The sequence below is a fragment of the Pristiophorus japonicus genome, chromosome 26 (genome assembly GCF_044704955.1).
Source record: "Pristiophorus japonicus isolate sPriJap1 chromosome 26, sPriJap1.hap1, whole genome shotgun sequence".
Taxonomy (NCBI): Eukaryota; Metazoa; Chordata; class Chondrichthyes; family Pristiophoridae; genus Pristiophorus; species Pristiophorus japonicus.
This window is the reverse complement of record NC_092002.1, coordinates 21298261-21325968: the sequence shown is the minus strand read 5'-3', so window position 1 is coordinate 21325968 and position 27708 is coordinate 21298261. Positions and strand designations below refer to the sequence as shown.

Here is a 27708-nt window from a genome sequence, read left to right as displayed (position 1 = left end):
CCTGTCAGGGGCGGGCCTGGCGTGACGATTGGGCGGCGGCGTTGCCTGTCAGCCGCAGGGAGGGTGGGCGCGCCTGGCGGCGGCCGAGCAGGCGATTGGGCGGCGGCGCCTGTCTGTCAGACGCGCGGGTGGGCGGGCCGTGCGGCGACCGAGCAGGCGATTGGGCGGCGGCACCTGTCTGTCAGGCGCGCGAGGCGGACAAAGCTGAGCGCGCAGGCGGGGTGGGCCAGCAGTCCGTCAGTGAGCGAGAATCAGCTGGAGTGCCGCAGCCGCCATCTTGGGGCAGGGGGAAAACCGTCGCAGCTCGGAGCCTCAGCGCCTCAGTGTCAGCCCCTTCCCAGCCCACCGAGGCCCCAGGCACCGCACCCCCGCCTCAGCCTCAGCTCAACCCCCGGGGACAAAGGAAGCTTCCTCCCTGTGAGCCGCCTGTGAAATGTCAGCCATGAATCCGGAATAGTGAGTATTGGGGGCAAGAACAGGTGCTGCTGGGTGGCTGCAGACTCCCTCCATAAAGGCAATTTATTGCAGGAATAGGACTTCTAATCCCGCCACTAAAGTGTTCCCTCTTATAAATTCCAATTTATATTGCAGCAAAACTGATTTAAAACCCCTGCACTAAAGTGCTTCCTTTTATTTATATTGCAGGAAAAAATAACATCTCTATTAAACTAAAGTGCCCCATTTATATTGCAGCTAATGTCAAATCTCCATTAAAATGCTTCAATTCCAATTTTATATAGCAGGGGATGTCAATGAAATTAAAATCTGCATTTAAAATGCTTCAATTCCACTTTATATTGCAGGGAAATGTGATAACATTAAAAAAGTTTTAAAACGTTTGCACAGATTAACATTTGTTCACTTGAAACTACACCTGGTTTTAATATCTTGTTTCTGAAATGATCTGGACTGAGATAATGTCTAGCTTCTGTGAAGGAGATGGTTGGGGGATGAGATTTGATTGTGTGAATACACACATCAATAAGTGTCTAAGGTTGGTGTGGTTTGTGTATTGAGGAATTTTGGTATCTGCATATAAAGTATTCCATGATATTTAGTACAAGATTGCCCCCACTTTAAATCATTTTGATGCACAGAATTTACTCCTGTGTTTATTTAAAAGGAAAACCTTTTAGTTTTGTGTTTTTTTTAATGTTGCTTTGGGATTCACAGGGAAAGAATGGGTGTATAGATTGACTTGTGGCAATGGCCTGGTGATCCAAGGTGCATACCAGCTAATCTTGATGGATGTGATCTGACAATTAATCACATGTGCATTGGGTTCAGTGTGATTTTTGAGTGTCTGTTTTCTATAGACCAATTTATTTAGGAGCTACAATAATTGTCTATACAAATAGTTGGGTACTTTTTAAAATTAGAATAAAATAATGCTTTCATAGGAAACATTGATGTGGCTATATAGTATTGAGATGTTATCCACTTTGCATTCCTGTGTAATCTTGTGACTTGCTGAGTATATTCTAGATTTGTTTTAGGTGTGAAAAAAACTTTGGCACAAGCCCTTGGCCTGTGGTTTCAATTTTGTAAATGCTGCCTATAAATTGCTTATCCTAGATCAGTTCAACATGTTTTTACACTGGATATGGGGAAATAGCAACTGTTTGAATGTAGTAGTTTACAATACAATTTTGTCAACAATATTTTAGAAATGGGTGTCAAAAGAGGGTTAGGGAGTAAGGGTGTCTTCCTGGAATACTGTGTACAGTTTTGGTCTCCTTACCTGAGGAAGGATATACATGTGTTGGAGGGGGTGTAAGGAAGGTTCATTTGATTCCTGGAGTGAAGGGTTGTCCCATTACAAGTGTGTTTGAGCTGATATTCTCTGGTTAGAAGAATGTGATCTAATTGAAACAGAAGGTTCTGTGGGGATTGATGGGGTGCTGAGAGGCTGCTTTCCCCTGATTTGGAGAGTCTAGAATGAGAGGAAATTTCTCAAGGTAAATGGTTGGCCATTTAGGACTGAAATTTCTTCACTTGGAAGGTTGTGAATCTTTACAATTCTCTACCCAAATGGGTTATGGATGCTGAGCTGTTGAGATTATTCAAGATGGAGGTGCATAGATTTTGGGACTCCAGGCAATTGAAGGATTGTGGGGAAAGTGGAGTTGAGGTTGAAGATCAACCATGTTGTTAATGGCAGATCAGGCTTGAGGGGACACATGGCCTACTCTTATTGTGTTCTTGTGTAACAGGATAGTTGCAGGAAAGGATTGCCTTGGTCCCTGAGAACAGTGCAAAATACAAAGTGTTATGTCCCAATTACAGCAAAAAGTGACTGTTGGTGAAATGAAGCTTAGAAAAGGGCTGAAGAATTTGAAACAGGTCAATTTGAGTTATTTCTAACTATCATTGTGCAGCATCAGTGGCACCTCTTCCAGGTGAACTCATTGCTGATGCTAAACTTCCAATTAAGGTGGTCCAAGTTTTCTCTGCCATGGTCCTGGGAGGGGTTTGTTTGTTGCAGTGGTGACAATCTGCTCTTCCTCCCTTCCCCTTCCCCCCCCCCCCCCCCCCCCTTCGGGGGAGGTGGCTAAATGTTGTCAGTGGGGGGAGCATGGGTTGCTGGTGCTATGGATGAACAGATTTTGCTCAGTCATAGTGAAAGAGGAGCTAGTTGAGATATTGAATGGGATTAAAAAAAAAATTCCAGGAGGATGCTGGCTCTACTTAAAATAGATGTCACCCAGGGATGAATCCTTGAATGCTGAGGTAGAAATTGTGGAGATACTTGCCATAATCTTCCAATCCTCCCTAGATACAGAGGTGGTGTCAGGACTGGAGAACTGAAAATGTTAAATCCTTGTTCAAAAAAATGCAAGGATAAACCCAGTAACTACAGGCCAGTCAGTTAACCTCGGTAGTGGTGGAGCTTTTAGAAACTATAATCCAGAACTTTGACAGGTACGGATTAATTAAGGAAAGCCAGCACGGATTTGTTAAAGGCAAGTCTTGTTTAACTAACTTGATTGATTCAGTGCAATTGATGTGGTGTACAAGGACTTCCAAAAGGTGTTTGATAAAGTGCCACATAATAGGCTTGCCAGAGAAATTGAAGCCCATGGAATAAAGGACAGTGGCAGCATGGATTATGACATTGGCTAAGTGACAGGAAACATAGTAATAGTTAGTGGTTTTTTGGATGGAGGAAGGTACACTGGTGTTCCCCAGGGGTTGGTTGGTATTGGGGCCATTGATTTTCTTGATACACATTAATGACTTTGGTGTATAGGGCACTATTTCAGAATTTGCAGATAATACAAAATTTGGCAGGATAGTGATTGACTTCAAGACATAGGCTGGTGGAATGGTCAAATATGTGGCTGATGAAGTTTAATGCAGAAAAGTGTGAAGTGATATATTTTGGTAGCAGAAGAGGCAATATAAACAAAGGGTTGCATGAAGAGACTGGGATTATATGTGCACAAATTGTTGAAGCTGGCAGGGCAGGTTGAGAAAGCATTTGGGATCCTGAGTTTTAGTACAAAAGCAAGGAAGTTATGATGAATCTTTATAAAACACACTTGGCCACAACTGGAGTATTGTGTCCAATTCTGGGCAATGCACTTGGGAAGGATGTGAAGGCTTTAGAGAGGATTCAGAAAACATTTTCAAGAATGGTTGGTTCTAGGGATGAGGGACTTTAGTTATGTGGATAGACTGGAGAAGCTGGGGTTGTTCTCCTTGGAGCAGAGAATGTTGATGAGATTTGATGGGAGTTTAAAATCATGAGGGGTCTGGGCAGTAGATTGAGAAACTGTTCCCATTGGCGGAAGAGTTGAGAACCAGGGGACATGGATTTAAGGTGATTGGCAGAACCTAAGGTGATATGAGGGAAAACTTTTTTACACCAAGTGGTTGGGATCTGTAATGTGCTGCCAGAGACGGTGGTGGAATCTGCCTCCATTGTGGCTTTCAAAAGGGAGTTGAATAAGTGAGAAATTGCAGGGCTATGGGGGAAGGGCTAGAATGGCGGCCTCCTGTGCTGTAACCATTCTGATTCCATTACTGGTGAAGTTTGCAGTTGTGTAGTGTTTCTCTTCCAATACCAAATGTGCTAAAATCTAGGGCTTTATTGAATTGTGCCCAAGTATTACCTTGCCTGTGTTGAATGTGGTCACCAGACTGGGCTCACAGTAGTACCAGTATGTTTCTTGCACAATCTTCTTGCATCGCTTAAATTGGTGTAATTACCAAACATGCGGTGGTACTTTCCAAAAGTGATGTATAGCTTGGGGACAACCAGGATTTGGCAGGGCCGTTTCAGTCCATGTGGGCTGAGTGCCACCATTTCATGCCCACCATTGTTTGATATCCTTGTAATGGGACTAGATTTAAAAACATATCTTCCCCAGGAAAATTTAGATTTTTCACTTTTTGAATAAAAGCATTTGATGTACTATAATCTAGGGTTGTCTCTAAGTGGCACCTTGGGGGTTTTACACCTACATGGAGGACTGGGACACCTGAGGGAGTGGTGGTTGTGCTTGTTCCCACTTGCTGAGAATAGCTGCTGCCCCCCCCTGGATTAATTCCTGCAAGATTCTCAATTTCCACAAGATTCACTAATTGGGAATGATGCAGGGCCCTATCAAGGATGATGGCCAGGAGAGAGGAGACTTTCCAAGTCCAGTCCCCAACATGTGAAACATCCACATTTAAAACTGGCAGTTGCTTTTCCATTTGTATTAATGTCACTTTCAAAGTTGCAACTCCTGGTGTTTTAAGTACCGTGCTTATCTTGGGTAGAAACCCTGGGCCCAAATTTCCCTGTGAGTTGCAGTGTTTTTGATATAACTTGATTTTTCTGGTGTATCTTCGTTGCAAATATGGCCATTTAATTTGCGCAGCGTAAGTTTTTTATTGGGTTAGGTCAGTTTTTTTTATCAAAAGGAGGTGTTCCCAGCCACTTACACCATTTATGCCAATTTGGCCAGAAAAAAGTTGTACTAAACTAACTTGGGGTATCGTATGTGTCCAATTTTGTCTGCACAAAGACCTTACTTACAATTAAGGAATTGGTGCAAGTAGCTACATTTAAAGCACCAAACAAAGTGCAAAGTAATGAGCAATCAATAAATAAAACAAAATAGAAGGAACCTGCCCCTAAAGCACCAAAATTAGTCAGTAAATAAAAAAAAAAAAGTCCTATCTTGGGGAATGCAGTGGGCCGCCGATGAGGTAACCCATTTGGCCAGGGCTAGGGACGGTGTGCTTCGGCTCCCTCCCACACAGCCTGCAGCACGCATTTGCAGAAATAGCCTGCTAGGAGCTACTGCATATGCGTGCAGATTCTAGCTTGCATGTGCAGAGGTCCTGGCACTGTTTTCAGCGCGGGACCTGGGTCTGCCCCCAATCCATAGGGCCACGCGGCGCCACAACGGAGGAGAGGCTGGGGAGCGGCCAGAATAGAGGTCTTTTTTTCCGGCATGCTTAGGCAGACAAAAGCAGCGCATCTTGAGTGAGGGTGCCAGAAAAACAGGTTGGGGAAATTTGGGCCCCATGTACTGTGCTTATAGTCTGCACTTTATTGAGGTGCACTGAATGAATGCAAGAATCAAGACCTTGTTCAATAAGACAAATTGTCTTCAAATTAACAGGCTGTTCCACAAATAATCCAGAGATCCTCTTTGATATTGCCAAGAACGGCCATCTCCCAGAGCTACCAAACAGAATTTATAAACAGACAATGTGGCTCAAACATAAGCAGATAGCTGGGTTTAGTGTGATTGGGGGAGGGAGGGATAACTCTCTGACCTGACCAAAAGCAGTGGTTGTGTTCACTTTCATTGTTGGTTTCAAATCTGTTTCCTAGGTTTTTTCCTAATGTGCTGTTGGTGGAAACTGCTTGCTAAAGGTAGATTAGGATTTATAATGAAGTGTGTATATACAGTAGAGTTCATTTTAAATAGATAGCTGACAAAAAGAATAAAATGTTTAAAATCTGTATAAATCCCCTTTCTAATCTTTCCAATAATGGCTTTCCCTGTTAAACAAATAATGGTAAAATGAATAACAAATGTCTGGATTTATTAATTTAGGTGTTCACTGCCTACCTAAAGCTGATGTGTTAAATCCTTTTTTATGTCAGTGAGTTCTTTCCACATCCACCTAGTAATCAATTCAGTGAGGTTTGAAATAAAAACAGAAAAATGCTGGAAACAGTCAGCAGATCGGGCAGCATCTGTGGAGAGAGATGCAGTTAACCTTTGTCAGAGATTTGAGTCTTTCACCTCATTGGTTGATGGCAATTAGTGACATTTGGGTGCATTGTGCTGTTTATAAATGGCTGTTTCTAAGTGGCGCGCACAACCTTTGGCAACAGACTGGCTGAAACTCTGAGTAACGAAACGTCACCAAGAACCATTTATTGAGCAGCACTATCAATGAAGCAAATGGCCAACACATCAATAACAACTTGGCATGGCATTCTTGCAGTGCTGTAATAGCAAGTGTTTGCATTCCATTGTTGGCTTCTTGCCAGACTTGATCCAACAGTTTAAAATGGATGTGAACAAAATGATGTGGCAACATCATATTCATTTTAAGTTTTTAAAACTCTGCTGCCTAGGAGACAAAAATGGTTAATGTGGGATGGAAGAAAAAAATCCAGGTAGTGACCCTTCTTTCCTCCTCTTCATATCTGTTAATAAACTAGTGGATGTCAACTGATCAAACCTAGATTAAAGCTATCTGGTTTTTATGCAATAATGCTGACACGAGTGTGGTTTTAAAATGGTTCTCTTGCCCCACATTTTAAATGTCATTGCCCAAGATCATGTTGCTGGAGCAAATTCCCATACTTATCTAGCTAATCTCTTGTTGTAGCGATGCAATTCTCTGGTGACTGGTTTAAATATTTATGCTTGGGGCAAAGTACACTGCACAGAATAGCTACCCATTGACACCATTTTTGCAGTATTGAGCTCTGACTTAATATCCCAGTAATTCTAAAACTTGCTGCAGTGACTCCAATTATCAGTCTTGTAGGGAGTGCCCTTGCACTGCTGCCATGGACAGTACTAATAGCATCTGCAGTATTTCACTCTTGTACTAATAGTGTTGGCAAATTGAATATTGTTAAGGAATGATTTGAACATTAAGTAATTTAATCTGAAGATTCAGATGCTGATTTATTAATTGTTTAAACTTCTTCAGTTGTGAGTTGGTTGTCACAACCTTTTGAAAAAGGTTACATTTCCAAGTACCCATTTTGCTGACTAGACTGTAGTCTACAGTGGGTGTGCACACTCCACGATCTCTTAAGGTGGTCCCTTGTATCGAGGATGACTTGCTTCCATGCCAAAAAGGGATGAGTTCAATGAAGGACTGAAATATTGGGTCACGAGTAATGAGAAAGGACTAATTAGCAATCTTGTTGTGTGAGGCCCCTTGGGGAAGAGTGACCATAATATGGTAGAATTCTTAATTGTCACTCCATCTTGATAGAGACTAGGGTCTTGAACTTAAAGGTAACTTTGATGGTATGAGATGTGAATTGGCTAGAATAGACTGGCGAATGATGCTTAAAGGGTTGATGGATAGGCAATGGCAGATATTTAAATATCACGTGGATAAACTTCAATTGTACATCCCTGTCTGGAGTAAAAATAAAACCAGGAAGGTGGCTCAACTGTGGGTAACAGGAAATTAGGGAATAGTGTTAAATCCAAGGAAGAGGCATATAAATTGGCCAGAAAAAGCAGCAAACTTGAGGATGGAGAAATTGAGAATCCAGCAGAGGACGACAAAGTGTTTAATTAGGAGGGGGAAAATAGAGAGTGAGGAAGCTTGCTGGGAACATAAAAACTGACTGCAAAAGCTTCTATAGATATGTAAAAAGATTAGTGAAGACGAACATGGGTCCCTTGCAGTCAGGATCAGGTGAATTTATAATGGGGAACAGAGAAATGGCAGACCAATTGAACCAATACTTTGGTTCTGTCTTCACGAAGGAAGACATGAATAACCTTCTGGAAGTACTAGGATCAAGGATCTAGCAAGAAGGAGGAACTGAAGGAAATTCTTATTAGTTGGGAAATTTATAGGATTGAAGGCTGATAAATCCCCAGGGCATGATGGTCAGCATCCCAGAGTACTTGAGGAAGTGGCCCTAGAAATAGTGGATGTATTGGTGATCATTTTCCAACAGTGTTATTGACTCAATCAGTTTTTATGTACTAGAGGGTAGCTAATGTAACACTTTATTTTTAAGAGGGAGAGAAAACGGGCATTAAAGAACAGTTAGCCTGTCATTGGTGGTGGTGGGGAAAATGTTGGAATCAATTATTAAAGATGAAATAGCAGCTCATTTGGAAAGCAGTGACAGAATCAGTTCAAGTCAGCATGGATTTATGAAAGGGAAATCATGCTTGACAAATCTTCTAGAATTTTGAGGATGTAACTAGAGTGGACATGTGGGGAGAACCAGTGGATGTGGTGTATTTGGACTTTCAAAAAGCTTTTGACAAGGTCCCACAAGAGATTGGTGTGCAAAATTAAAGCACATTGGGGGTAATTTATTCCAGTGATTAGAGAACTGGTTGGCAGACAGGAAGCAGAGTTGGGATAAATGGGTTCTTTTCAGAATGGCAGGCAGTGACTAGTGGGGTACTGCAGGGCTCAGTGTTGGGACCCCAGCTATTTACAATAGACATTAATAATTTAGATGGAGGAATTGAATGTAATATATCCAAGTTTGCAGATGACACTAAGCTGGGTGGTGAGCGGTGAGAATGCCAAGAGGCTGCAGGGTGACTTGGACAGGATGGGTGAATGGGCAAATGCATGGCGCATGCTGTATAATGTGGATAAATGTGAGGTTATCCACTTTGGTGGCAAAAACATGAAGGCAGAATATAATCTGAATGGTGGCAGATTAGGAAAAGGGGAGGTACAATGAGACCTGGTGTCATGGTACATCTGTCATTTAAATTTGGCATGCAGGTACAGCAGGCAGTGAAGGCTTGTTGGCCTTCATAGCTAGGGGTTAGAGTTGGAGCAGGGAGATCTTACTGTCATTGTACAGGTTCTTGGTGAAGCCTCACCTGGATTATTGTGTTCAGTTTTGGTCTCCTAATCTGAGGAAGGATGTTCTTGCTATTGAGGTAGTGCGGCGAAGGTTCACCAGACTGATTCCCGGGATGGCAGGACTGACATGAGACTGGATCGACTGGGCCTGTATTCACTGGAGTTTAGAAGAATGAGGGGAGAATCTCATAGAAACATATAAAAATCTCTTAGGACTGGACAGGTTAGATGGAGGAAGAATGTTCTGATGTTGAAAGTCCAGAACCAGGGGTCACAGTCTAAGGGGTAAGTCATTTAGGACCGAGATGAGGAGAAACTGCTTCACTCAGAATTGTGAACCTGTGGAATTCTCTACTGCAGAGTTGTTGCTGCCAGTTCGTTAGATATATTCAAGAGGGTGTTGGATATGGCCCTTGTGGCTAAAGGGATCAAGAGGTATGGAGAGAAAGCTGGAAAGGGGCACTGAGGTGAATGATCAGCCATGATCCTATTAAATGGTGGTGCAGGCTCAAAGGGCTGAATGGCCTACTCTGCACCTATATTCTACGTTTCTATTCCAAGTCCCGAACTACATCCTGAAGGGTGGAAGATGTCTTTGTGGATTTTTTTTAACGTGTGATTGTTGTACACCCGCCACCACACGGGCTTGACTGAGCTAGATCTTGGTCCAGTGGGAAGTAGTACCTATTTAACACCCACGACACTTCAACTTTTCCGACACTCCCACAGTTTGGATTAAATGCTATGTAGTTTATACATCAAAGGGTAGTGGAAATCTGGTGCACTTTCTCTCTTTTCCCCCCACTCTCTCTAAAAGCTGGGATGAGGGTGGTTTGGGGGGGGGGGTGTAAATTGATTTCAAAACTTGAGATCAATAGATTTTTGTTTAAGCGATTTATGGAGCAAAGATGGGTAGATGGAGTTAGGATAAAGATTTAGTTGAATGACGGAACTGGCTCAAGAGGCTGAATGGCTTCCTGTCCCTATGTTCCAGAGGTAGGTTAAAAGGGCCTTAAAGGAAAGCAGTGGGGTTTAGGCAAGGGCAGTGTCTGGTGCAACCCATGAATTGTCGATACAATAGCATTTTAATTTTTGATTTCATAGGGCCAGACACAGACCCTTGACTTGTGGGAGCCCTTACCCCACGTAAATCAGTGGCCTTCGGGAGGAGGCAAAGCCTATTTCCACCTCTAACATCGCTTGTCTCCGCCCCTACCTCAACTCATCTGCTGAAGCCCTTTACCATGCCTTTGTTACCTCTAGACTTGACTACTCCAAAGCACTCCTGACTGGCCTCTCATATCTACCCTATGAGCCTGCTTAAGGGCTGCAATGAATGGGTGATGAAAGGGGGGAAAAATGCACAAGACTGGTGTGGGAGGACCAGGGGCTTTGGTAATGTAGACCTGGAAGAGGTTAGTGAAGGTAAATGATGAGGCGATGAAGGGACATGCTATCCATGGATATTCCCTATGGCAGCTCTGCTGTTTGTATTCATTTTCTTGGCATACAGGGGTTAATTTTCAATGTGGTGGGAGAAAGGCTGACTTGTGGCGGGTTGGCAGTCTCGACTGTAGAAGGGGAAAGCCACTCCTGCTTGAAGTGGCGTCCTTTACTGCTGCTTCTGAACCTTTTGTGGTCTGTTGGGACAATTTCTTGTGATTTTCTCCAGTTGAATATTTGGAAGACCAAATCCATTGTTTTTGGTCCCCGCCACAAACTCCATTCCCTAGCCACTGACTCCATCCCTCCAACTCCTGTTGAGGCTGAACCAGACTGTTCGCAACCTTGGTGTCATATTTGACCCTGAAATGAGCTGTCGACCACATTTGCAACATAAAGACTGCCTATTTCCATCTCTAACATTGCATGTCTCTGTCCTTGTCTCAGCTCATCTTCTGCTGAAGCCCTCATCCATGCCTTTGTTACCTCTAGACTTGACTACACCAATGCACTCCTGGCTGGCCCCTCGTATTCTACCCTATGTAAACTAGGTGATCCAAAATCCAGCTGCCTGTGTCCTAACACTCCAAGTCCTGCTCACCCATCATCCCTGTGCTCTCTGACCTACATTGGCTTCCAGTTGAGCAAAGCATTGATTTTTTTTCTTCAGAATTCTCATCCTTGTTTTCAAATCCCTCCATGGCCTTGCCCCTCCCCTCTTCTCGTCTCCAGCCCCACATCCCATCCCACCCCCTCCAGAGATGTCTGCACTCCTCTAATTCTGTCCTCTTGTGCATTCCTGATTGCTCCACCATTGGTGGCTGTGCCTTCTGTTGCCTAGACCCCCAAGCTCTGGAACTCCTTGCCTAAACCTCTCTCTCTCTCTCTCTCTCTCTCTCTCTCTTTTTAAAATGCTCCTTAAAACTTACCTCTTTCCTGCCCTAAATTCTACTTGTGTGGCTTGGTGTCAAATGTTTATTGCATAATACTCCTGTGAAGTGCCTTGATGTTTCACTGCGTTAAAGGTGCTATATAAATACAAGTTGTTGAGAAACTAATTTTAGATTATCTTGCAGCAGCAATAATGCTCATTGGAAAGGGGGTATTTCCAGCACACACTTTTTTTATTAAGGGGCTTTTCCAGCACTCTCAACTGTTTGGACTAACTGCCAAGTTTCTGCTTTGCATTAAGTTAATTTTATCTTTTCTCCTCCGCCCCCCTGGACTCCTTCATTGCAGCTATCAGAAAATTGGCAAGTTTTGAATGCCCATATCTCACTGATGGTTGCTAGTATCTTAGCTGGACCACCATTTGGGTGTACTTTTAGCACTGAAATGGCTTTTATTGACCTGCAAATGGAATGGAAAGCACTGAAGCTGTAAAGGTTTTCCTTCCTCCACTTGGCTCTCTATCTGTGGGGGTGGATGGGGGAGGGAAAGGAAAGACTTGCATTAACATTGCACCTTTCATGACCTCTGGACATCCCACAGTGCTTTACAGCCAATGAAGTAGTCACTTGTAATGTAGGAAATGCAGCACCTAATTTATGCACAGCAAGCTCACAAACAGCAATGTGATAATGACCAGATAATCTCTACTTTCAGTGCTGCTAGTTGAGGGATAAATATTGGCTAGGATCTGCGTACCTGCTTAGATACTGGAGGAATGACTCTAATGTTTCACTCCATGAATGGCCTTGGGGTAATTTAAATTCTGTCCTAAATGTGGGCTATCATGGGAAATTTGAAAGTTTAGCTTTGCCTTTTGAGTCAAATGTGTTCAGTCTCCAGTCCAGGGACTTCACAATCTTTGCTGATGCTACTGCGTGCATGCTGCACTGTCTGAATGTTGACTTTAGATGAGATGTTAAACAAAGGGACTCTTTCTCTTTCTTCCCCCCCCCCCCCCCCCCCCCCAGGCCCCCGTCTGTTTAGGTGGATGTGAAAGATCCCATGTCATTCAAGGAGATGGGAGTGCTGTTGTGACCTCACTACATTTTATCCATCGACTATCTATTCCAGAGCATATTAACCAGTAATTTATCACCTTGTAGTTTTGTGAGAGCTTGCTGTGAGCAAATGAGCTGTTTTATTTGCCTAACTTGTGTCTACACTTCAAAGCACTCGTACTTGCAGTGTCCTGAGCTCAAGCGCTATATAAATAATCCTCCCTCAAGTAATGACCCCAGTTTGGTTTATTAATACATCTCAGCAAATTGGCTCTTGATGTCTTTTAGTGAGCTTTCATCAGACAGGATAGCACCAATGGGAGTAATAAGAACATGGAGTAGACCATACGGCCCCTCAAGCCTGCACAGCCATTTAATACGATCATGGCTGATCCGATCATGGACTCAGCTCCACTTCCCTGCCTGCTCCTCATAACCCCTTATTCCCTTATCGGTTAAGAAACTATCAATGACCCAGCTTCCACAGCTTTACAACCCACTGAAGAAATTCCTCCTCATCTTGGTTCTAAATGGGCGGCCCCATATTCTAAGATTATGCCCTCTAGTTCTAGTCTCTCATCAGTGGAAATATCCTCTGCATCCACCTTGTCAAGCCCCCTCAAACTTGTATGTTTTAATAAGATCACCTCTCATTCATCTGAATTCCAATGAGCAGAGGCTCAACCTTTCCTCAAGTCAAACCCCTCATCTCCAAAATCAACCTGGTGAACCTTCTCTGCACTGCCTCCAAAGCAAGTGTATCCTTTTTAAAAATGGAAACCAAAACTGCACGCAGTATTCCAGGTGTGGCCTCACCAATACCCTGAATAGCTGTAGCGAGACTGCCCTGCTTTTATACACCATCCCCTTTGCAATAAAGGCCAAGATTCCATTGGCTTTCCTGATCACTTGCTGCACCTGCATACTAACCTTTTGTTTCATGCACCAGGTCCTGCTGTACTGCAGGGGTTTTTCCTCAGATCTTTTATTTCCTCTTATTTTAAAAGCTGATTGGCAGAAGGATTAAGTCTTCAGTTCTGACTTGTGATTTGACTAGCACAATGTACTAATGCCAAAAATTGGGCTCGGAGGATGCCTATAAACTGCTCTAAGAGGAGTTATGCCAAGAAGTGGCCACTATTTCCTCCTGGCTCACATAAAGGAGATCACAAAATGGGGTGACTGCAGGCTGTGATGGTGCAGCGGCCAGGGGAGGGTGACTGCAGGGTGGCCTGTGATTTGTGATGTGTGGGATGACTGCAGGCTGCACTAGTGCAGTGGCTGGGGGGAGGGGTGAGGTGGCTGTGCTAGGGCAGTGGGGGAGGGTGACTGCACAGTGGCCTGTTATTTTGGGGTATGGAGGCTGGGCTGGAAACCTACATGAAGTGTTGAGGCCTTTAGAGCAGGATGCAGCAAAGGTTAAAGTAGAAGAGGTCAATTATGCCTCCACTGCCAACACTTTTTTTTGAAGGACCCCCTCTGGCCAAGCTTTTGGACACCCCATCTAATAGCTGTGTTCAGTTTATTCTTTGCGCCTCCTGAAACGCTTTGGGATGATTATCCACATTTGAGGCACTACAAATGCAAGTTGTTCGTCCTGAAGAGCAAATAAATTTAAATTTGTCGTCTTCCTGGGGAGAAGGCATGGAATGCGCTGAAGTGAGTGATTAGTGTGGTGAGTCTTAACTTCAACTCCGGATGCAAGGAAGCGGAAGTGCACATGACTTATTTACAGCTTGGAGGAAGGGCTGAGCTCGAGTGCTGACAATAGGTGATGGTTTAAGGGGAAAAATTACTTTTTTAAATTCTCTTGGCTTCAGGGCAAGATCTGAATACTCCTAAACCTGGGTTCTTATCACTGCTGAATTGAATTTTATGCCAGAGTTTTTCTGTTGAGGTCATCCAACAAAAGGGAGTTTAACCATGGTGTCTGTGTAGTGATTCTACTTTGCACTTTGTAGTATAAATGCAGCCTGACTTGAAACTGAGCTTGACCCAAGACACCCAGAGCAAAGTGGCACAAGTCTCCTTGGAAGTACTGACAGCTTCCTGAGTTAAGTTGGGTCATGACTCCTGATTAGAGCTGACTTCCAAGTTTAGCTTCACACTTCTAAGTGTCTGTTCAAAGGCTAAAATTTTATTTATTGGGGGCCCCTGCTTGTTTGCTCATTCAATAGCCGTGAATAGCATTAAGCATTTCTAAAGCTAGATAACCACATGAGGGAGAAAGAATGGATTAGGTGGCTGGGGGCTCACGTGGAGCATAAATGCCAGCAAAGACCAGTTGGACCAAATGGCCTGTTTCTGTACTGTACACTTTATATTAGAGTGGCAAATGTCCATCTATTTGAGTGTGTGGGGGCAGGGGGAAATGGGAATTTTAATCTTGCAGAGTATTAGTGAATTTTTGGTTCAATGGGAGGTAATTAATTGGCCTGCTTTTGAATCGGCTCCCCAGACTTATTGCCAGTATAGTGCTTGTCATTGAAATGAAGTAGAGCTAAAGCTGATTACCTGGAGATGCATTCCTACCTTGATTAGTTTTCAGAGCTGTTTGCCCTTTAGTACCAGTGTCAATCCGGAACCAGAAATGCAAGTTTTGTATGTGTAGGTGGCGATGAGCTTGGTGCTGTCCTGAGGCTGACTGGGAGAAACCAGCTGCGGAGCAACAGAAGGAAAGGGGAATGAGCATCCGTCCGTATGATCATCCATCTTGCGAGTTGCTAAAGCTAATGCTTCAAGAAATGATTTGAGCTGTGTACTGAGTAACGGTGATGTTTGCTTGACTATTCCCTGCCGCTCCAGCTGAATTCTTGTGCTGAGTTTAGAAATGATTAAATTGCAAACTGTCCTGCAATAGGGATGTTTAACTCCATATGCATATCACATACCGCATTTTAAATATACACATTTATGTAAGGTTTTGGTTGGGATTTGTGCATGGAGCTAACAATTGCACTTTCCCAAGATGCCCCTCAAGTGTTCTGACAACATTTGGCTCTGAGCTACACGAGGATATTAGAACAGGTAACCAAAGGCTTGGCCAAAAGTCTTCAAGGAGATGGGGAGGAAATTAAAGTTTAGGGTTAAGGCAGCTGATGGCACTCCAGCCAATAAAAATCAGATGTGCAAGACCAGAATTGGAGGAGCGCAGCGATCTGAGGGTTGTAAGGTTGGAGGAGGTTACAGAAATGGGAATGCCATGGAGATGAGAACTTTAAAATGGAGTACATTGTGTTTTTGGATGGTAACATCCCTATTGCATAAATTTGCACATCCTTTGAGAGCTGAAAGCTGCAAACTGGATGGTCTCTCCATGACTTTGTTCTTGGATCCCCAAGAAGTGCTATGTAATATCAGGACTTGCAGGAATATTTTCTCTCCACTGTGTGCACCCCCCCCCCCCCCCCCCCCAGGCTACTGGAAATCAGCTGTTTCAAGCTGGAACTCATCACAGGCAACATCTTGCCCTTGTTTAACATGAGAACATCCCAGGGCACTTCAGACACAATCCGAAAGATGGATGTCTAGGCTCAAAAGTGTCTTAAGGAGGGTCTTAAAGTGATAGAAAAATAGAGGCCGGGGGGTAGTAGTAGAGAAAGAGCATGCATAAAGGCCAATGTTTGAGGAATGGAGATTTCAGGGTAGAAGTGAATGGTGGGAATTGTACTGCTGGCCATGAAGGGATTTGAAAGAAACCAATAGATTGATGTCCTAACCCTTAAATCAAACCCTGCAATCCTTATACAATCAAATCATCCAAATAAACTTTCTGCATACACAATAGAAATAGCTCTTCAAACCTAGTCTCTGTGCTTTATCAGCTGATCTGATTACACTCAAACATGTGCTATCTACAATCATGCCCTTAATGAAGATTTCTTCAAACAGATGTTCATTAAACTAGTTCCAAAATTGATGCTTCCATTTGTCAATGCATGTTGAGGTGAATAAAACTGCATCTGTGGACCATTGGCATTAGAAATGTGACCAGCTGCACCTTGGGATCTTCATTTCTTGGAAGTGGGGCCATTGTATACTTCTGGATACCAGGGTTGTGTGTGGGCTAGTGGTCAGGGGTCTGTCGTAGGCTTCAGACCTTCAGGTGTAGGGAAGCCCATGTGGGTTGGCAGTTGTGACTGGGTGGGGTCAAGAGGCCATGACCTGATGGGAGATGTTTGGCACTCATAGTCTTTATTTGGAAATAGTGTGCTGGGACATCAATCACTACTCCTGCCTACAGATGTTCCTTCTGAACTTTCTAAAGATGAGTTTCTCTTCTCCTCCTCCTCCTCCTCCTTCCCCCCCCCCCCCCCAACCAAAGTTCAATTTGTATAAATTAATTGTACTGGGCCAGTTTTAAATGTGCATGTCCTTCTCTTTGGCCACTTGTGTCTGTCTGTAATGAGCTGTGGGGGTTGAATATTGCTGCTTCACCACCTCTCCAATATGAAGGAAGATATTGCTTTCTCTAAGCTGCTCTCTTCTATGAAAGCATGCATGGTGAACTAGGAATCTGCTTTTAATGCACAGCAACACTGCCCTGACCCTGATGTTTCATTGGTACTTGGGTTACTTGTGTCATTCATGAATTAAAAATGGGGTCTCAGTACTAAGGTTTGAAATTTGCAGGCTGACCTGAACCACTCATTGCCATCATTTGAGACTTGAGTGGATAACCTGCTTCAAGTAGTGACTTCTAATTCCATTCGCTCGATTTCCATGCTGCCTTTTTTGTGAAATATGTATACAGTGTGGCTAGAACAAATCAAGTTGTGTCCTGATTAAGAATGTAACTTTAAACCAGGTGCCATAATTACATTTTATATAGTGCTTTTTCTCTCGTGTCTCCTTTTTCACACTGAATTACTTTCAATTGTATAAACCAGTGCAGAAGACTTGCAAAATTTTGCAAGCAGCAGTGAGATGAATGAATAAGCTCTCCATGAAAGAGGCATGCTGGCTGGGGCAAGAGGGGACTCTCCCTGCTTTTAATAGTGCCATAGGACCTTTTCTAAGCCCCTCATCCAAGAATGGGCTGGCTGACAGCCTTGGTCAACATCACATCTGAGTGCAGCACATGTTAATCTTGATTGTGAATAAAACCTGGATTATATGAAAATCCTAGTGTAGCTTGAACACCATCTTGCTTGGAGATAAGTGCCACCCATTGAGCTAAGATGGCAGCTGATGGACTGTTTGGATTCTTTACCAAATGTAAGTCTTTCTCTTTGAATCCCCCAGGACATGCAGCATTGATTAGATATTGGAGGTCAATAATTGAAATTGAATTGCTCCATTTTTGTTTTCCATAACTTGCAAGTATTTGGTGTCTTTACACGGTGAGATGGGTCACCAGCTACTTCACAAGTAGCCACACTTATTCAACGTTGAGGGATGGGTTAAGGGAGATTACTGAAAGCATGGCTGAATTGTTGAGGTTTTGAGGAAGCTTTTTGAAAGTGGAGATGGTGAGGCTGAGGGCTTTGGGAAGGGAGCTCCAAATGCTTGAGCATGGAGGCACTTGCTATTGATGGAGGGCAAGGTGCAAGGACAGAAGGCCAGAGTGAGCAGGTGCAAGCTGGGATATATATCTACATTGCCAAGGGAGAGGCAAGCCCATTGATAGACTTGCAGGTTAGAACAAGAATTTTGAAATCTGCTTGCGAGCAAGACTTGATGGAGTTTGGGTGAAATTCTATGCAAGATGGAGTTTGGCAGGCTGGTGTTGAAGTCTAGCTTGGCATTAACAATGGTATGGATGTTTTTTAATGGCCGCGTGAATAAAGTGGGGCAGTATTGCTGAAGTCAGCCGTCTCAGCAATATACCAAAAGTTGGGGGTTTGAAGCTCTACATCAGGGTTCATCACGAGATTGTTGCAATTGGGTTTAAATGTTGGCCTTTGCTCAGTAGGTAGCACACTCAAGTCAAGGTCATGGGTTCAAGCCCCATGAGCACAAGCTAGAATGACACTCCAGTGATGTACTGAGGGAGTGCTGTGCTGTAGTAGCTGATGTCTGTCTAGTGATGTCTTTCCGATGAGAGATTAAACAGGGACTCCATCTACCCTCCAGTGACTGAGCTCCTATGGCACGGTTTGTAGAATGGGGAGCTTTCCTGGTATCCTGGCCAATATTTATTCCTCTAATGCTACTAGAACTGGTAATCTAATTGTTGTTTGGCAATTCCTACATTACAACATATGACAGTACTTCATTGGCTAAAGACATTTAAATAGCACTTTTCACAACCAAGACAGCCCAAAGTGCTTTACAGCTGAAGTACTTTTTGAAGTGCAGTCACACTTGTAATGTAGGAATATAAAGCACTTTGGGATGCCTTCAGGTTGTGAAGTTGCTATTCAAATTGTTCACTTTTTTTTTGTGGGGTGGTAGTGACTGTTTTGAAGTGATTTAAACATAAAATATTATTGGGAATGGTTTGTTCTCATCTGTTCAGTCTGGGCAAATCTGTATAAATGGAAGATTATTCATTTTCTGACTAGAAATTTGCAAACTAATCTAACTTCCCTCATTGAACAGCAATTCTACTTTAACCTCCAGCTATTCACTGTACTTGAAGGGCTAATGCATCTTAAAACATCATTTAGGAGCAGAATAATGCATTGTATTATATGGCATAACCCTTGTGTAATATAATAGCTATCTTTGGCTGTGATGCTACAGGAGATTAAGTTTTTTTTTGTTGTGAAATGGAATACTTGCATTGTCCAGTCATTGAAGTCTAACTTGTGATTGAGGAGCTACAAAGATTAATGGCTCTGACCATAGAACACATTGCAGTTGTACTGTTGCCAGATATAGAAAGAGAAAAATAGGTGCAGGAGTAGGCCATTCAGCCTGCACCACCATTCAATGGGCCCAAGTTTCGAGCCGCGCCTAGAACGGCGCAGTCCTGACCTGGACGCCTGTTTTTCGTGCCACAAAGTGCGCCTAAAAAAAACCCTCCAGATTCTCCAGCTCCCTGCAGGTCCTCTGGCCCTCGGCGCAGCGCAGCAGGAGCTGTAGGGGGCGGAGCCAGGTCCCTGCGCTGAAAACAGTGCCGGGACCTCTGCATATGTGCGCTACAATCTCCTTCTTCTCCCCTCCCTTCCCCCCCCAAATCTCCTCCTTCTCCTCCCCCCCCCCCCCATCACCTCCTCCTCCTCCTTCTCCTTCTCCTCCCCCCCCCCCCCCCCCACCTCGCTGTCAAACACTGACAGACAATGAGAGAGACACCGGGGGGGGGGGGGGGGGGGGGGGAAATCCCAGCACGCTGTTGGAGGGCTCCCGGTGCTGCAGTCGCTAAGTAGAAAATGTTTTATTGATTTAAAAAAATATATTTTTTTTTTGATTGATTTATTGATGTATTTATCATTTATTATTTATGGCTCTTTATTTGTAAAACTGAAGTGTTTAATGTTTGTAAGCTTCCCTTTAAACACCCCCCCCAATTCCCTACGCCTGATTTGTAACCTACGTTTGATTTTCTAAAGTGTAGACAAGGTTTTTTCGAGCGTACAAAAATCTTCACTTACTCCATTCTAAGTTAGTTTGGAGTAAGTTTTCACTGACGAAACTTTGAAAACAGGCGCAAGTGGCCGAACACGCCCCCTTTTGAAGAAAAAATTCTGTTCTAACTGACTAGAACTGGAGCAAACTAAATGACGAGAATTCCGATTTCTAAGATACTCCATTCTACACCAGTTGCTCCAAAAAAAAAAAAATCAGGAGGAAATCATGTGGAAACTTGGGGCCAAAATGATCATGGCTGATTATGTAACTTCAGCACCCCATTCCTGATTTCTCTCCATACCCCTTGATCCCTTTAGCTGTAAGGGCCACATCTAACTCCCTTTTTGAATATATCTAACGAACTGGCCTCAACTACTTTGGTAAAGAATTCCACAGGTTCACAATTCTTGAAGTTTCTTCTCATCTCTGTCCTAAATGGCTTACCCCTTATCCTTAGACTGTGACCCCCTGGTTCTGGAACATTCTTCCTGCATCTAACCTGTCCAATCCTGTCAATTTTATGTTTGAGATCCCCCCTCATTCAGCTAAATTCCAGTGAATATAAGCCTAGTCATTCCAGTCCTGCCATCCCAGGAATCAATCTGGTGAACCTTTGCTGTACTCCTCAATAGCAAGAATGTCCTTCCTCAGATTAGGAGACCAAAACTGTACACAATATTCAAAGTGTGGCCTCACCAAGGCCCTGTACAACTGCAGTAAGACCTCCCTGCTCCTATACTCAAATCCTCTTGCTATGAAGGCCAATTTACCTTCACCACCTGCTGTACCTGCATGCCAACTTTCAATGACTGATGTACCATGACACCCAGGTCTTGTTGCACCCCTCCTTTTCCTAATCTGTCACCATTCAGATAATCTGCCTTCCTGTTTTTGACACCAGTGGATAACCTCACATTTATCTATTATACTGCATCTGCCATGCATTTGCCCACTCTCCTAACCTGTCCAAGTCACCCTGCAGCCTCTTAGCATCCTCCTCACAGCTCACACTGCCACCCAGCTTAGTGTCATCTGCAAACTTGGAGATATTGCATTCAATTCCTTCATCTAAATCATTCATGTATTTTGTAAATAGCTGGGGTCCCAGCACTGAACTTTGCAGTACCCCATTAGTCACTGCCTGTCATTCTGAAAAAGACCTGTTTATTCCTACTCTTTGCTTTCTGTCAGCCAGTTCTCTATCAATGCTTTAATTTTGCACACCAATCTCATGTGGAGCCTTGTCAAAAGCCTTTTGAAAGTCCAAATACACCACACCCACTGGTTCTCCCTTGTCCACTCTGCTAGTTACATCCTCAAATTTTTGATTTGTCAAGCATGATTTCCCTTTCATAAATCCATGCTGACTTGGACCGATCCTGTCACTGCTTTCCAAATGTGTTGCTATTACATAATTTATTCCAACATTTTCCCCACTACTGATGTCAGGCTAACTGGTCTATAATTCCCTGTTTTTTCTCCTTTGTTTAAAGAGGATCTGCCACTAAAGTTTGATAGCACTAGATTGGCCCCAAAACTTGGGTCAATAAGGTATTGACATTGGTGATCTCTACCAACATTAGCTCATCCACCATCTTAAACATCCACTCCCTCCACCACTGGCTGCAGTGTGCACCATCTACAAGATTCATTGCAGCAACTCATCAAGGCTTCTTTGGCAGCACCTCCCAAACCGATGACCTCTACCACCTAGAAGAACAAGGGCAGCAGGTGGAGGGGAGCAGCATCAGCTCCACGTTCCCCTCCATCCTGACTTGGAAACATGTCATGTTCCTTTGTTGCTGGGTCAAAATCCTGGAACTCCTCGCTAACAGTACTGTGGGAGCACCTTCACCACATGGACTGCAGCAGTCCACGAAGGCAGTCCACCACCACCACCTTGAATACAATTGGGCATGGTCAGTAAATGCTGACCACTCAATCCCATGAACAAATAAAAATAAATTTACATTGCATGCCATTTGTCCAAAGTAAATTGGTTGCTATTGGTCATGCCTGCTGACCACAGTTGCTGTTTCCTGTCATTTGAAGACCCATCCATTATGTGACATTGTCTTTTTTTTTCTTGGCCATACTTCCACAGATTGTTCCTTAACCAGAAAGACTTGTCATGAACCTGTTCCATAGAAACAGTACTAGAATGTGCCTGGATTGCTACTTTGGTCACACCACTCGCTAGATGTGTACAGTTGGGTTTAAGAGTTAACACCTGGTGTGTTGCAGAAAATATTCAACCCATGAAAATAGTGTGGGCTAACTACTGCTGATTTGCTAGTTTTTTTTTTAAACCCAGTCTACAAAAGTTGAAACTGCAGCAAGTGGTGTAATACTTGTGGGAAAATAAGCGCACCAATCATTTTTCCTGGGTATGGCCAAAAGAGCACATCACTAACTGGTTCCCTCAAATACGTGTTGGTCCCAAAACACCCAACTTACTGGTCTGGAATTGGCCCTTAAGATGTGCAGTCAGTTTCCAACGTGGAAATCCTGAAGTTGTGGTCAGTCATCCAGTGCTCCGAGACTTTCTCTCTTCCTCCCACCCCCACACACCTCCCATTAGCCAGTAATTGGTGAACCTGATAAACTGGCTTTATTATGGTTTTATTTATTTTTTTAATTAGACCCTTTTTGGATGAGGTGTAACTGGGCTTTTAACTGCTTATTGACTGCTAAATGAATGGTCTCCCCCTGAAACCAATTTAAACTTGTTATGTCAAATGTATCCATTTTAATAAATTAGGAAATGGGAAGAACAATTTAAGTCTGTTTACTTCAGGTTTACATAAGAACATAAGAATTAGGAACAGGAGTAGGCCATCTAGCCCCTCGAGCCTGCCCCGCCATTCAATAAGATCATGGCTGATCTAGTCGTGGACTCAGCTCCACTTACCTGCCCTCTCCCTGTAATCCTTAATTCCCTTATTGGTTAAAAATCTATCTATCTTTGACTTGAAAACATTCAATGAGCTAGCCTCAACTGCTTCCTTGGGCAGAGAATTCCACAGATTCACAACTCTTGGAGAAGAAATTTTTTTCTCAACTCTGTTTTAAATTGGCTCCTCTGTATTTTGAGTCTGTGCCCCCTAGTTCTAGTCTCCCACCAATGGAAACAACCTCTCTGCCTCTATCTTGTCTATCCCTTTCATGATTTTAAATGTTTCTATAAGATCACCCCTCATCCTTCTGAACTCCAAGGAGTAAAGACCCAGTCTACTCAATCTATCATCATAAGGTAACCCCCCTCATTTCTGGAATCAGCCTAGTGAATTGTCTCTGTACCCCTTCCAAAGCTAGTATATCCTTAAGTAAGGTGAGCAAAACTGCAGTACTCCAGGTGCAGCCTTACCAATACCTTATACAGTTGCAGCAAGACCTCCCTGCTTTTGTACTCCATCCCTTTCGCAATGAAGGCCAATATTCCATTTGCCTTCCTGATTACCTGCTGCACCTGCAAACTAACCTTTTGGGATTCCGTCTTCAGACCCTGCAGAGAAACTTTTACGTCGAGCCCCCTCCTAGGTGTGCTCTGGCGACGTATTTCTTCCGCCAGCAGCGTGACCTCAATTACGACACGCAGCTCCTGTTTGTGAACTTGGGGGGTGTCGGGACCGCCCTCCGGGCGCTGCCTGTCTTTTACAAGGAACTCATCAGGGTCTGGAACAAAGTCTCCACCAAACGCAGCTCTCCGCCGGCTGGAGTGGCGGCCGTCCTGCAGGAGCCGCTGCTCGGGAATCCGTACCTTCACGACTGAGATTTTATGTGGCGGTCGGAAGAGAGGGCTGTGGCTGGTGAGATGACCAGGGGCGGGCTGGATGGCGCCAGACACGCTGGCGCGGCGCCTAAATTCTGCCAACGTCCGTCACGTGGCCGATGCCATTGAGTCGCTAAAAACAGCTCTGGGCCCTGACTCCGTTAGGTGCATCGAGGAGGCTCAAGCATGTGGGGAGATCCCGTCCGAACTGACCCCCGTCCGGACGGAATTCCTCATCGGCGCCAAACCCCGGAACCTCCCTCGGGGGCCGGCGCCTCACAACTTGAGCCGTCTCGGGGAAATCCCCTCCGTGCCTTTCAGTTCCGCGCGGAGGGGTTTCCTGTACGGGCTGCTCCTGCACACTCTCAACTTTGCCATTCTCGCCGGCCGTCCGGACACGCCATGGCGTACCATCTTGCCGTCCGGAGGAGGCGGGGGTCCCCGATGGAGGGCACTACGCAGGGGTCCTCCCACTATTCATCGGGGACTTGGCCTGGAGGGTGGTGCACGGAGCAGTGCCGTGCAACAAATTTTTACGCCGGTTCACGGACTCCCAGGCCGCCTGCAATTTCTGCGGTCTGGAAGAGTCCGTGTTCCATGTTTTTATGGAATGCACAAGGTTGCAGCCCCTGTTTTATTATTTGAAGGGGCTGCTCCTGAAATTCTGGCTGCACTTCAGTCCCACTCTCCTGATCTTTGGGCACCCTGTGCGGAGGGGAGCGGGTAGGTCCGAAGGCCTCCTCGTAGGACTGCTCCTGGGCACGGCCAAGGGTGCCATCAGCCGGTCCAGGCAGCGGGCGGTCGAGGGGGTCGTTCAACCTGACTGCCTGCCTCTTTCCGCTCTTGCATCCGGTCCAGGGTGTCCTTGGAGATGGAGCACGCGGTGTCCACCGGTACGCTCGCGGCCTTCCGCGAGGTGGGCACCGGAGGGACTGGAGTGCATCATCACGTCTGGCAACCAAATTTTAATTTGATTTTACGTTTTAAAGTTTAATTTGTTTTAATTGCCGGTGCTTTTAGTGTCCCCCTTCCCTTTATAGGGGGCACTGGGGAAAAATTGTGATTTTAGTGCCCAAAAAAAACCCCAAAAAAAGGAAAAAAAGGGCCTTGTAAATGTCTGGTGTGTCACCCAGTTCGGGTGGCACGGTTTAATGTTTTGTTTTACAGATAAACTCAGTTTCATGCACAAGGACCCCCAGGTCCCTTTGCACCACAGCATGTTGTAATTTCTCCCCATTCAAATAACATTCCCTTTTACTGTTTTTTTTTCCCCCAAGGTGGATGACCTCTCTCTTTCTGACATTGTATTCCATCTGCCAAACCTTAGCCCGTTTGCTTAATCTATCCAAATCTCCTTGCAGTCTCCGAGTCCTCTACACAACCCGCTTTCCCACTAATCTTAGTGTCATCTGCAAATTTTGTTGCACTACACTCTGTCCCCTCTTCTAGGTCATCTATGTATATTGTAAACAGTTGTGGTCCCAGCACTGATCCCTGTGGCACACCACTAACCACTGATTTCCAACCGGAAAAGGACCCATTTATCCCGACTCTCTGCTTTCTGTTCGCCAGCCAATTCTCTATTCATGCTAATACATTTCCTCTGACTCCGTGAACCTTTATCTTCTGCAGTAACCTTTTGTGTGGCACCTTATCGAATGCCTTTTGAAAATCTAAACCCACCACATCCATCGGTACACCTCTATCCACCATGCTCGTTACCTTGCTCTAACATTGTAACTTTAAAATCAAAGGAGCTTATTCACTTCCCAGTTCCTGGTCTGAACTCTGCATTGATTGGCTGCTTAGACAGCTTGTCACAGCCGCTGGCATTGGGAGTCCCCATTAACTTGCGCTGATTTCAACTGAATGGGAAAAGCTGAATCCCTTGCCAGAAATCTTGGGGCAGCAGTGAATGCCTTTGCTTTGTTGCTGACTGCAAATTCTGGGCCATTGTTTAAGATGTCTGCAGTTTTTTGGGTCCTCCGAATTGACTCCTTGTGGGAGCTTAATTGATATTGGTACAAGTGTAGGTGCACAGCTTTCATGTGTTGCACTGAACACACCAGTCAAAATAACGTACGCTATTCAACCGTTGCTAATTCTACTGCTTTCAGATGTACAAATTGTTCCTTGTCCTTGTCCAATTTGCATTCAGGCAGGCGATGTACTGATTAGAACTCTAGTGCAATCTGTAGTGACTCATCCCATCTGTGTCTCCTCGTGAAAGTGCTTAGTGTTGGTTTCGTATCCTTTTTAATGCTGGAGCTTTCGACATGGGAGAGCTGAGATAAAGCTAATCTTTACCACTCCATAGCAGTGATAGATTGGAGCTTGGCTAGTTCACTACACCAATATTTACATTCTCTAGTGAATGCAAGCACAAGTAAATTCATACAGAAGATTGTATGAAGCTGTCTGGAGATTGATTAATGTTCAAGTCTGTACATCCTGAGTAACTCTTTGCTTTTGAAAGGATCTGATTTTTACAAGGCTCTTAAGTTAGGTGTTGAGAAATAGATTTCTGGCTGTCAGGTGCATAGTCCAAATCAGCCCCTTTTCTCCAATTGCCTGATCTATCTGGGGTAATAGCATGGTTACTTAGCTATACAGACCCCAATTTCTGCAGCCTATGCCAAACTAGCACATCTCTGGGCCAGCAATTAGGTGTGACCACTGGTCTGAGTGGTGTTGGACTCTGCTGCTATGCTCCACTAACTCATCACCTGCTGACCTTCACTGTTGCATGCATGGTCATGTGGGGTGGGGCACCCAATTGGTCAATGTAAATCTGCAGAGGTAAGAATGGATGGGAAGAGGAAAATATTCTGCTGTTCACCAACAACTGTTGGAAGCCACAGACCTTGAGCACTTAACCTGTTGGTGGTAGGATTTGCTGATCACTTGCCTCAATCTGCTAAATTTGTGAAGTCTCTAAATACAAAAGTGATCTTTCATCGATGGCCTCTAACTGAAAGTTTTGGGAAATTCTCAGCTAGTGAGATGGGGAGAAACCAGGCAAGTGTACGGGAGGTTTAACTGTCAATTGTTGATCCTTGCATTGGATATACACTTTCTTGGCCACTTTTTTGCTATTGTCTCTAACCATTTCTCCTACAATTTCTTCTCTTAATCCACAGTGACTACTTGTTCAAGCTGCTTCTCATTGGTGACTCTGGTGTCGGCAAGTCTTGTCTGCTGCTCCGGTTTGCTGTAAGTTCCCCTTAGTACAATTTTTTGGATGCACTCGTGAGTAATATTCCCAGGAAGTTGTGCTGTGTAGCCTGTTTCTTTTCATGCATGGTCCCTTTTAAAATTTCTGCACACTTGTGGTATTCGCAATAAAAGCTGGTGAGCGGTCTGTGGGACCTTTTCAGATTGGTGCACGACTGCGTGCACACCTTAGCGGGAACATTGCTAGTGAATAACGGTGCAGGTCTTTATTTCCCAATACTGGGAAATCAAATGAAAGCTAAACCTTCCTCTACACCATCTCTCTTGAGATAGTCACGTTAACTTTAACATCCCTTTTATGCAGTTCTTTCTTCTGCCTGCCCTATTATTTGCTAGCATGACTGGCTTGAAGTAGCTGTGCTCAGCAGTACAAGTCAGCTGAATGAAAGTACCAAGTGGCTCCAGAAGTGCTCCACGAAGGCCCCAGTCTGCTGCAACAAGCAATTGTATATCACCGTTCATATCACTGTTAATGTTGGACACCCCAAGGGTCTTTAAAAACATACAAAAATGGATGCCAAACCAGAGTTTAAGTAAATGGGAGAGGTGACCAGCTTGGTCAGAGGTGAATTTTAAGGTGGAGAGGTTTAAGGATGGAATTCCAAAACATGGGTATACCTAGAAAGAACTTGCATTTCTATAGCTCCTTTCACAACCTCCTATGTCCCAAAGCACTTTACAGCCAACAAAGTCCTTTGGAAGTATAGTAACTTGCAATGTTGGAAATGCAGCAGCCAATTTTCACAC

At 44.2% G+C, this 27708-nt stretch overlaps 1 protein-coding gene across 1 annotated transcript in view; it reads left to right on the top strand.

The window, feature by feature from the left end:
• The first annotated feature begins 188 nt into the window (after positions 1 to 188).
• The window catches only part of LOC139239238 (ras-related protein ORAB-1-like), a 39786-nt gene continuing 12266 nt past the window's right edge, over positions 189 to 27708 (top strand). Inside the window, exons 1-2 of the mRNA XM_070867930.1 lie at positions 189 to 456; positions 26868 to 26940. Of these exons, the coding sequence (XP_070724031.1) occupies positions 434 to 456; positions 26868 to 26940 (96 nt within the window). The 5' untranslated portion in view covers positions 189 to 433. The remainder of the gene's footprint in view (positions 457 to 26867; positions 26941 to 27708) is intronic.